Raw genomic sequence first — 11778 nt, 5'->3', positions numbered from 1 at the left:
TGCATGACGGTAGCTCTCGAGGACCGGGATTGGGCACCCCTGCTCTAAACTGCTCGGCTCACAAAAGAAAGTGTTCAAGAGCAAAACTTGCCCTATGCCCTCTTATCTGTTTGGTTTCCAAATATTAAGACATTTCTTCACGATCCATAAGAGATGCATCTCCTACTCTGCATGGAAAACCTTAACAGCGCAGAGAGCGCAAGCGTTCAAAAACGTGGTTACATTTTGAGTTGATGCTGACAGAATTTGTTGCCATAAAGTAACAATTCTTTTGCATGCATTATCGTAGGCATATCTGAATGATGCCATGATGAATATTAATGTAAAAGTGACCCATGTCTGATTGGCAGAATGACACCACTAAAGAGATTATAGTTATGCATTAACCCATGTCTGAAAAGGGCTAAAGTGAGTTAAAATATAGAGGAGGGGAGATGCTTCTTCTGTAAGGCTGGAATATCATTGGACCTTTTTCTCATGCTTGTTGTTTCGACATCCATTGCAGCTTACGGTGTAACCCCACATATCAAGTCAGTATCCACTGTGACAGGTCAGGACCGCCCTCGGCCCCGTTTCCCTGCTGGACCAATAAGAAAGAAAGATGAAATTAGCACAGGAAACCAATGTTGCACACATTTGCCATAAATCAGACAATTAGAGCAGACATCCGACATTCACACCAGTGGTCTTGCCACTTATGTGGGCATCAGCTGGCCTTAAAAATGCTATGAATGACCCTCTCTGCTGGCAAACAAGCTGACTCAAAGATCCCACCAGAAAACTGGAGCCTTAGAATATGGCCAAGTTCATTTGAAGATAATCGCCCTTAACTTTTCACAACTATAGCTGCTTTCATTTTCTATCCATCAGTCGTTTCATTCACGCCACTGCTCTTAACTTTGTGCTTTAATTTCTGACCCAATGTCAGAATACTTGCTTACAGCAAACCGAGCTTAAATGTATTTTTAAATTTGAAAATAAAAAGCACAAAGTAAAAATGTGGAGGTGGGGTGGGTGGTCACACAGGAAAAAGTCATTAACCTCTGATTGTTCCAAGGCCTCCTCGTTGGGAGAAGCCCACTCGACCCCTTGGGGTGATAGCACCACGGCCCCTGGTCTGATTGGCACCACCACGGACTCCTCTTGCTCCTCTTCCTCTCCCAGATGCTTGGAAGTCCTCATAGCCATAGTACGGGTCATCGTAGCCGCCCCGGTAGTTGTGGTAATTATATCCATAGTAATCGTAATAGTCTTCATATCCATAATAATCAGGCGGATAAGAATAACCTCCTCTACCGCCTCGTCCTCTGCCTCTTGTTGGTGGTGGCATGTGGGGGGGACCGTAATAATAGTAATCATCATACCTGAGAGGGGATACAGAGTTCTCATCAGGAAGCCATCATGCCATATAACATAATTTTAAATTTGACAGTTTTGGCTAAAAAGGTTGTTGGATTAATTACACACAACACAAACCTAGTTGCAATTACAAAGTTCTTGCTTACATTTGTGTTTTAGCGGCTTGTCTCTGGGCTTTACGCTCTTTCCTCTTCTGGTCAGGTGGCTTGGCAAAGACAATTTCAATGTGCTCTCCTTCGAGGTCTTTGCCATTAAGATCAGTCAAAGCCTATGACGTGAAATCGAGACAATAGTGAAATACCATTCATACACAAAAATCCCAACGGGTTAAGTACAAACAGTCTGATTCTGAGACAGTTTCCCCTCATACCTTCACAGCACTTTCTCGTTCCTCAAAGTGTATGAAGGCGTAGTCTTTCAACTTCTTCACTCGCTCCAGCTTGCCGTGTTGGCTAAAGGTCTTTTCAAGTATCTCCTCTGTAACAGTGCTCGCCAAGTTTCTCACAAACAGCACCTTGACCTGGGTAGAGAAGCATGTTTTGTTTATTCCCCATGCAGAAATGCAGTGCAAATCCAAACAAATGCACAAGTCGAAAGAGGTTGTGCGTGCAAATACACTCAAGGTTACATTGCTGAGGACTTTTCGTCCTGTGCCTTACCTTGGCCATGACCTCTGGGTCTGGGTCCTCAATGGGATCAGCCCACTCCACTGTGACCAAATTTCCCCAAACTTTGACCTTGCCACTCATTAGTCGGCGCCGGGCCTGAGCTGCCGTCTTGTGATCTTCATACTCAAGGAAGCAAAAACCTCGATTCTTTTTCTTGTCATCTGGCTGGTGGTACAATATGACATCATTTAGACCCTCTGTAGAGAGAAGAAACAGGAGAGAGAAGTGTAGACAAAGAAGCAGTTAAGTCAAATGTTCTATGGAAAGCATAAACCTAAAGCCATAAATGCTTGATTCAAAACATGAAATGATCAAAATTAGAGAAATAAAATTTGAAAAACGACATTTTCTGCAGTTTGTGTCCAGTCAGATCTTAGCGGTAAACCATCAGAGTAATGTGAATCACTCAAGTACAGTCATAAGATCATCATTTGGACCAAAAAAAAAAGTTTTAAAAATACCTACTGGACAAGCTACACCTGCAAACGTGCAAGGTGTATCCAATCAAATATACAAGCAAAGCGAAACCCATTCCAAGATGGTTAATGGATGGGAAAGGTTAAAAAACAGTTTGACTCACCTGTTACTTTCGCAAATTCTTCAACAATCTGCTCTTTCGTTTTACTCTTGGGGATGGAGCCAACAAACAGTCTATTATTGGCCACAGAGATGCACACTCCAATGTGTTTTCCTGGTCGAATTTCATTGTTGTTGCACTGCAAAAAGACGCAGGAGTATAAGAGGAAAAAATATATAAATAAAAGGAGACAGTCAAGTCTAGTTAGGAGAGCTTATTGCAACTGGTGGTGATGCTTTAAGATAATTAGTCGCCATTGACAAACATGAGGCACATGCATGCTGCATAAATATATTCCTTTATTCTTCATTTGAAAAGTCCCCTTTGTTAAAACAAAGCCATAGCCATAGAATAACTCATTTTCTGGTCATAATTAGAGTATTACAGTAGACCTACCAATTTGACAGCCTGCTGTGCAGCTTCTTTAGTGCAGAAAGTGACAAAGGCATAGCCTCTGTTCAGGCCACTTAGGGGATCCATCATCAGGCGCAAGTCCCATATGGGCCCAGCTTTCTCAAACAGTGGAACCAGTTCATCCTCAAAAAGATCTCTGGGGATTTTTCCTACAAAAATCTGCCAGGTTGACAGGAAAAGGAGGTGTAGCGCGTGAGATCAAAGTACTCATTTAAGATGCGTGGTACAAAGGGTACTAACATTGTGGTAAATGGTATCCAGTCAGGTCTTAGCGGTAAACTATCAGTGTAACCAAAGTTACTACAGCAGTGAATAGTTTCATCATTTGGACACCATAAAATAAATTACTGCACCTCATACAATTAATCTCAGAACACACTAATATATAAAGGTGCAGCATATTAAATGGCTAAATAAAGGGATATGTGATTGTTTCATACCTCGGTACCAATGGTGGGTTGTGCCCCTGAATGGGCAGACTCTGGTGGGGGACCACCGTACTTCCTCTGTCCTGTTGTCACATCAAGTGTGTAGCCAGTCCTCTCCAGCAAAGCCTAACAATTAAAAAAAAATAAGGGATAAAAGAAAAAGAGGTGGAGCAGAGACAGAATTATTGCATTTTTTGGGCCCAAAAAACATTCATTATTCAATAGTGTCGAACGAAGCATGAAATCAGTTTTAGAGTGATTTTTAAATGAACCATCAGTTCTCACTTTGATTTTGGCTTCATCTGGTCCTTTGTTGGTGTCTGACACTTTGGTCCCTTGTTTCTCTCTCTGTCTGTACGTCTTCATCACGCCACAAAGAAAGGCACTTTTGTTCTGAAAGACAAACAATTTAAATGGGATCAAACAGTAACTAAAAAAATTATCAATTTCACTGTCAAATATTAATATATGAAATTTACCCTTCAATATATATGAGCAGGCAGAAGGAACAGGAAGCTTAATGACAATTAAGACCTATAGTGTAGTTGCACATTTCAACATAATACTGTTATTTCATTACACTAGCACTCTGATTGTGGCTTTGCATTGAGGTATTCAAAATTATGTAAATAGCACCAGCAGCAGCACCGCATGCATACCTGAACATGTGAGAGGTCGCTGTCCTTGAATTGCAAAAGGACTTGGAGAGCACCTTCCTCGTTGAATTCTTTCAGAGCCTCAATCGCTCGATCATCTAAATCACTGTGTGACACCAAACCTGCAGGTTGAACGACACACACACACACACAAATAGTGAGCTACTAATAAGGGGGGGAAAAAATTACAAAAATGATACATAATTGACAAAAGTGCAAGGACCTAAATGAAGTATTTAAACGGGGATTATTTTGTGAAACCAATATAATGAATGAATAATGACTTGTACAATTAGGAGTGAGATGAGCATAATCTAATAGAGCCGTATTCAGTAGTCGGGCTGTACTTTACTCCTCAACCAGCAAATTTTTGCAGAACTAATCACAACAGATGTGACAGTGCAACTCGATATGCTCATGCCCCTCTATACTGTGGCTGGGAGTTTCTAATGAGCCAGTCTACATTCTCCTTTATGGAGAGGCCGTCACCTGTCCCAGGCAGCCATATACCAGACAGCTGCTGCCATTGTTTCTGCCTCAGTTCCATCTGGCTGAAAAGGCCAGACCAGTACTTTTTCTAGATGTGGCCAACCAAACAAGTCCTAAAATGACCCCCCCCCCCCCAAAAAATTTGTCATTACAGTTCATCCCCATTTGATCTTCTACTAAAAATCAACAGTTATTTAAGCTGTAGCTAGTGTCCCATTTAGTCACTGCTCTGCTATAATTTTATGGGATGCAGAGAAACCTCACAGAAATTAATAGCAATACTGAATAGGCTCATCAAAAGACTCCCAGAGAGAGAGAGGGAGAGAATTCATTCGCCCTGACACCAGTGTTCATGCAACCATGTTGGGAATGCAAATGCTGCAATCATTTACACACTCTGGTAATGTGTAATTTAAAATTCTGTAGCACTGCAGTACCCATTTTGGTAGGAAACCACAAAAAGTTGCTTCGGGATCCCAATTCCCCCATTCAAAAATGTGATAAAATGACAATACATGCAAGAAATTGCTAAACATAAAAATTTGCATACTGAATATGCAAGAGTATTCGTGGTGCCTTACCTGCTAGGTAAATTTCATCTAGTTTTTCAGCAACTTTCTGTGGTAAACCAGCTTCTAATAAAGTCTGGAAGTGCTCAGAATGGGTAACTGCAGAGGTGTCCATTGGTTCTTCTGGACCATTTCCATTAATATGTTCTGTGGCCATGTCTCCAGAAATCTGTGTAAATGCAATGAGCCAAATTAATCCTGGGTCAAGGGCAACAATTGTGATGTGCTCAAAAGAGTGTGAAGTCTCAGACTTGTCAGGAAAATCATTTGGGGGAAAAATCACTTCACCAATTGTAATGTTTGCTGGAGTGCAACTTTCATACTAATAAAACCCAATTTTAACAAAGGAGATGCTGACATGTGCCGAACCAATTATCATGGTCATGTGCTCCTTCCCAGTCTGGAGACTTTTCACTATCTTGACTTAGCACTCAGCTTGAACTAGAAGCTCAAAAGCCTGATATAGGCAGTGTGACACTGTGTGCAATACATTGGGTTCAGGACAAGCACATACCAAAGACTTCACCAAAGAATTCACCTCAGCTGCATATTACATATGTATAATAAAAAAAAGAAGGGGGAAAAGGTTTAACTACGAGGTTCGTGGCCATGTGGCAGTATTTTCATTCTGGTTTGTTCTGAGCTAAAAAAAAAAAAAAAAAAGTTGAGCAAACGGAGCCAAGTTTACGCGCTAACGCCCGAATCTCAGTCTTCTCCTGCCTGCTACGGTCTCTAAATTACATGTTAGCTTACCTTCTCACTACTGACTTCAGCACAGGACAGATAGCTGATACACGTGTTCCATCAGAGAGAGTGAACCCCGGTTTCCGGTGACTGACCAATGAACAACTATGCATACTTTAGCATTTTGTTTATACCTTCAACTATTGTTACACTGAACACAAACACTCCAATAATCGTGTTAATGACCAACCCAAACACTGCCTCTCATTCCTTTGTGTGGATAGATTTTGGGGTACTAACAGCAGCAATCTACCTGCTCACTGGTCACAATGTCTATCCGGCAACGGCAGACTCAGCGAAAACGTGGACGGCAATCTTATGTTTTGGCCTAACATTAACAGAAGCTCATATTGTCCAGTCGATGTGCTATACTGACTGCTAATCAATCTCGTATCGGTAGGCACGTGCTTTCTCCGTGGCAAAAACCTTTCTACTACGCCAAATGCACGAGTGAAACCCATTTACAAATGGATCTTAAATTTTTAACCTATTCACGTTATCGGTTTTATGGAAATGAATTACCCCCGCAGTCTCCCCTCAAACTTCTACCATAATGTTAGGTTTGGGTTAGGTTTAGCGGGGAGGGACCGACTCGCACACGTTGAAGCTAACTAGCGAGCGGGCTAGTTTGCATGGCTAATGTTTCAGCAATCAAGCTAGGGGCATTAATCGGGACAATAACATGAGGCGCTTGTGTGCATTTACTATGAACACAGCTATAGTTATTCTTTAAGTATGCAATACACACATGTGTTAGTAAAGTACTAAGGGATGATCGCCACTTCTTACCAATATAACCGGCCTTTGCCAGCTAAGTGCTGTTAGCATACAATGACAATGAGCATGTCATTTTCGTGATCTGTCAAAATGGGTTAGCCTATGCTAGCATGCTAATTCGAACGGAATTTCAGTGAGGCCATTGTTACAACGTCATTTGTCGATGAGGACTTAGCCAATTGACAAAGCATAGCTTTTTAAATACAATTAGATCCAACGTGGCCTTGGAAGCTAGAGGATTAGCCTGCTAAATGCGTGGTCTGTCAACGTGCCGCCACATAGGAAGAGTCCATTTTCAAAAAGCCGGTCTGGAGAACTCGTTCCCAACCACCACCAGTTTCCACATTGTTTGAAACAGCACCGCACGATTCACACTTTTTTAGCACTCAATTAAGCAACAATAACGTTATCAATTACAAGCATTCGCCCTACCTGCCGCTGGCACACCAACGTGTATGGTGCTGATTATTTAGGAAGATAAATGTGATACTGAAAAAGAGAGAAAAGTGTAAAACTCCCGGCACTGGTCCGGCTTCAGTCATTCACTCTTGATGATGTAAAATGGCTGCCACGTTCACGCCTCGAGTTTTGTCTCGTCGATGGGGTTTCTTGGACATCCCTGCACGGGCTTGCCTTGTATGCATTTTACAGTAGAGCAGCAGGTCATCTGCAGCATCCGTCATAACTCCAAAAGAGCAGTCGTTTCACCGCGTCGGAATCGTTTATTGATGGTGCAAGTGAACAAAAAAACAAAAGGGTGGCACAAACAGACATCAAATTTAAACACGAAAGTAAATCACGAAACAAGGAATTACACAAATTAAACATATGTGTTGTTTTTAGACTACTTAACTAATAATGTACTGTCAACCCAGTGATAATAGCATTAATAATGAGTGTAAAATGACGGTGAAATCTGGTAAGTATGTCCCACTTTTCACCACACTGTGTCAGTCTTCTCGTAGATATAGCACTTGCCCATTTCGTAAACACAATAAAGAGACTGTGTAGGCTAGTTGAGATCCAACGTATATATACCGAAACAATATGACTATATGTTGCAAAAAAACAAAACAAAACTGTGAGTTATGAGGCTGCACTCTTCTTTATCCATGCAAAGTTGCATCGTAATATTTACTGAGCAGTAATGCGCATAAAAGTGACAAACGACATATGTAAAAAGAGGAAAAGTCACAGATCAAAGTTGATAGCCTATATAAACTCGTACTAAAGCCTTTACTAATAAAGCACTACTCTTGCGTGCATTGGTGTTGCAGAAAAATCAAGTTCGGCACTGTTTTACTTATAAATTTGGGATTCTGCTAACAATTTACCATTATGATCCGAAAGGCATTTATTTCAGTGTTGAGCTTTAATATAACTTAAGTAATTGCTGACGCACAGAGCGTTTATGAGGCTGGAACACTTCAAGGTTGAAGAAATAAAAGTTTGTGGCTGCACAAAAAAAAAGCATTTTCTGTCATGGATGTGAAGTGAAGGACCCAAATACAGAAATTAAGCCCAAAAATGTGTTTATTGGATTGTAAGTCAAGGCAAAGTCCACATTGGAAAAAAGCGCAGAACTCAAAATCCATGAGAACTTACACGGATAATATAACAAAGTCTTGGACTATCTGTTCAGTACACCTTGGGGAAACACCTCAGGGAATCAGACACAGTTGTATGCAATTAAGACAAAGCAAGACACACAAAAAAAAACATACCGCCGATAATTACTAAGCACATCTCTGTTCAGAAAAGCGCAGTCTCAGGAACGGCAAAGATACTGCGCAAGACCCTCAAGCTCCCAGGCCTCCGGTAGGACCCGAGGTTGAAGGATACAGACCGCCCGCAGGGACGAGAGAGGGGATACAGTCCTAAAAACCTATAGATAGGCTACCTTAGCATTTTTGCAATATGCGCAGTTTTTATTTCGCATACTGCAATCGATGTACCCCAGAGAAGTCAACAGGTTAGGTTTATGTCCACTTTGAATTTGTGGAATAGTAAAAAGCTCACTACTAATGCCCAAAACAGGTCACAAATGTAGTTTAAAGCATAATTCAAAAACTGTTGTTTCAAGAGCTACACACACAAAGAGCTCATTAATAAGTCAGACAAACAAAACTTTTTCTCTTGAATTTCTCCTTGAGCTATAAAATTTTTTTAGTTTGGCATTAAAAATTGTGTAGATGTCTAAAGCCAGCACCACAGAGCTGTAACATCCACCCAAAAACCAGTCATGGGAGAACTGGAGACTATTGCCTATGACAAAAGTTTAAAGGTGGAGTACAACCAGAATAGGTCACAGATCCACAGGCCGAACTATAACAGCAACATAACATTTCTCTATAAAGATAAATATCTTAATGACTCCAAGCACTCTGATCAGTAGTAATTAATATGTAATTGATGTAGTTATAGTTTTTATGTTATTGTTGTGGTTTATATTTGTTAATATTTTTTTAGTAATACACATGCTCAGGCATATTCAAATAGACACAGGCACTAGGGATATTTCTCATGCTGCCATGTGTCTCTTTTAATCTCCCTTCTGAGGAACTCAGCAAAATTTCTGTTCCTTGCAGTTTTGTGAATCTCCTGTTCTAACACATCCCTAACCGACTGACTTGAGTAGATGCACAGTAGCATCAAAAGGGATCTTTGTACCTAAAAGTGTAACTGAAAGTCCCCTACGAACATCAATTAACAGCACACAGAAAGAGGAATGTAATTTTTTGGCCCCCCATCATTCTCACTCACAGGGGATCAGAAACACATTTCTGTGTTGGATGCTATTGATGGATGCTCAATCATCCAGGTAAGGAAATCCCAGAAAGTTGATTCTGGAGTCCGAGGAATGAGAAATAATATTTGATCTGATATTTCTTGCATGCTGGAGCTCATTTTCATGTTCTCATATATAAAATAAAGGAAAAACTTGAACTATTGAGTGGATCTAGTGGCTCTGTTATGCTGTGGCGGAAATTTTTGCTGTAATGGTTTGTATCCACTTGTCCCCACAGTGGAAAGGTTCCCTAGAAATGATTCCAAACTTGATTTGAGTGATCACTTCTATCCTGTTACAAAGCATTTCAATTCTAATCAGAGTAATCTTTTCCAGGATGTCAATATCCCCGTTCGAAAAAGCTAAATGATGTAAATAGTCTTAACCCAATGAATTGAAAATGTAAGATTGTGCTACGACCACTGTGTCCAATCAGCTTTACTTCATGTTATACAACACATTTTCCAGTCTGCTTGGTTAGTTCAAGATTTAATAGAAATTTGTTATCACTAAATATTGCAGTTACCTTGGTAACTAAGAATACATCGTATCTCTTCTACATCCTTATCAACAGTTGTTCTTTTGCCTCTCTTCACTACCACAGCAGATTTTAAATCAAACAACAATGTTATAGCAGACTTATGAACAAGGGGTTTTTGTTTGTTAAATTTAGCATTAAATATATAGAAATGGCAGCCATTTTTATCCATCTTCTTCAATTTTTTTTTTAATTAACTGACAAGTTGTTTCATAGGCAAATCGATTCCCCTATTATTTCATGACAAACAAAGCAGACATAATAACTGTAGTTTATTCAAAGTGTTGAATTTGTACTTTATAGCTTACATGTGAGATTAAAAAAAAAAGAAGAAGACAAAATGATTTACATAGAAGAAATGCACTGGCCAGTTTCACAACAACAAAGTCCTGAAAAACCATATGTCCTGAAAAACACAAGTGATGATGACAGTTATTTCAATGGTTGAGAAAAGCCGCTTCTTCTACATCATCAACATCTAACCAACTAAAGAGTATTCTCATGGCACGTAACTATGTATACTACAACTTTTGATCCTTGTCCTCATTTTGACAGTGGAATGAGATGATTGTGGACAAGGTAGTAGTTTGAGGCTTTCAAGTGAATCTGCAGAAATGTAACATAATACTTGAGTATAAAAAGCAGAAGACTGTGAAAAAGATTAGTGAGAAAGATGAGTGTTTCTATCACTGACTGTTGTTTTCAGTGAACTTTCAGTTAAATCCCTTTAATATGCAGCACCCCTCCTCTGAACTGTCAGTTACTGTAAACATCTCATAACATCTCCACTTCCTTTGACATACTTATTCAGCTCGGCTTCATTACACGAACTCACTCATCAGTGATGATTTGAAGCAGTTATTTTAGACACTGCTGCAAATAGCCAAATATGGTGTTACGTAAGTAACCCAGAAAAAAGCATGAAAGGGTAAAAAATAAATAAATAAATGAATAAAAGCAGTCAAAGAGATGTAGTATTATTCTTTTTTTATGGTTAAAATTAACAGTTTCAATGAAAGGCCTTCTCAGATAGCAGCGCTAATGTGGCCATTATATTTTGATTTGATTGAAATTGGATTTGCCTTCCAGCTATGCAAAGCAACAGCATACAGTCAAATACTTTTTAGCATAATTACTTTATTATGAATGTTAGATTTATAACGCAGTTACATTTCATGCTACAACGACTGATCTGGCATATGGCAAAAAAAATAATCTCTTAACATTTCGGGCCACTGAACATCTTGTCTTCTACACTTAAGCCAAGGATTTATCACCAGCACAACCAAGGACACGAGGGATGGGTTCTTATGTAAACACACAACCAAAATCCAAAATACATTCATATTCATCCTTGACATTTTAGATGTTAGAGGTGGAGACATGGATCCCCCCTAACAACCATCAAACACCAGCTCATTAATTCATAGCTTCTTTTATCTAAATTAATTCTAATCCTTTCTTTAAAAAAAAATGTTTCTCTACTGAGAAACAGATGAAATCTTTTTAGGTTTATTTCTGTAATGCCTGTTTAAAAGTTCACAATAGGAAGTGAGTGAGTTTTACAGAGGAAGACATGCATTATTTTTAGAAGTGCTGAAAATGTACATGAAAATTGATGTCTGCCCGTGAAATAAGATGTATTGGAGTTAGTTTAACACAGCATAAGGTGAAAAGAGGAAGACAAAAATGCTCGACTGAACTATTTCACATCTTACATCTCAGTTTTTACAGAAAGCCACAGTGTTAAAATGAGTCAAAGTGCTGTGAA

At 39.6% G+C, this 11778-nt stretch overlaps 1 protein-coding gene across 2 annotated transcripts; it reads right to left on the bottom strand.

The window, feature by feature from the left end:
• On the bottom strand, positions 1–7277 carry LOC113012744 (heterogeneous nuclear ribonucleoprotein Q). 2 transcript variants are annotated; one of them, XM_026153061.1, is made up of 12 exons: positions 7114–7277; positions 5173–5329; positions 4106–4224; positions 3732–3839; positions 3459–3572; positions 3001–3177; positions 2608–2743; positions 2019–2224; positions 1730–1879; positions 1506–1627; positions 1042–1364; positions 1–577 (listed from the first exon to the last, which is right to left on the bottom strand). In XM_026153061.1, exons 2-12 carry the CDS (start codon positions 5315–5317, stop codon positions 552–554), a joined length of 1626 nt encoding a protein of 541 aa, XP_026008846.1. In that variant the 5' UTR covers positions 5318–5329; positions 7114–7277; the 3' UTR covers positions 1–551. The 2 variants fall into 2 exon arrangements, with proteins under 2 accessions (XP_026008846.1, XP_026008845.1); XM_026153060.1 differs by having other exon boundaries at positions 1–580; positions 7114–7276.
• Between the last annotated feature and the right edge of the window lie 4501 nt (positions 7278–11778).

The sequence above is a fragment of the Astatotilapia calliptera genome, chromosome 19 (assembly GCF_900246225.1).
Source record: "Astatotilapia calliptera chromosome 19, fAstCal1.2, whole genome shotgun sequence".
NCBI classification, from domain to species: domain Eukaryota; kingdom Metazoa; phylum Chordata; class Actinopteri; order Cichliformes; family Cichlidae; genus Astatotilapia; species Astatotilapia calliptera.
Note: the sequence above shows the minus strand (reverse complement) of the source record. Positions and strands in the feature narration are given on the sequence as shown.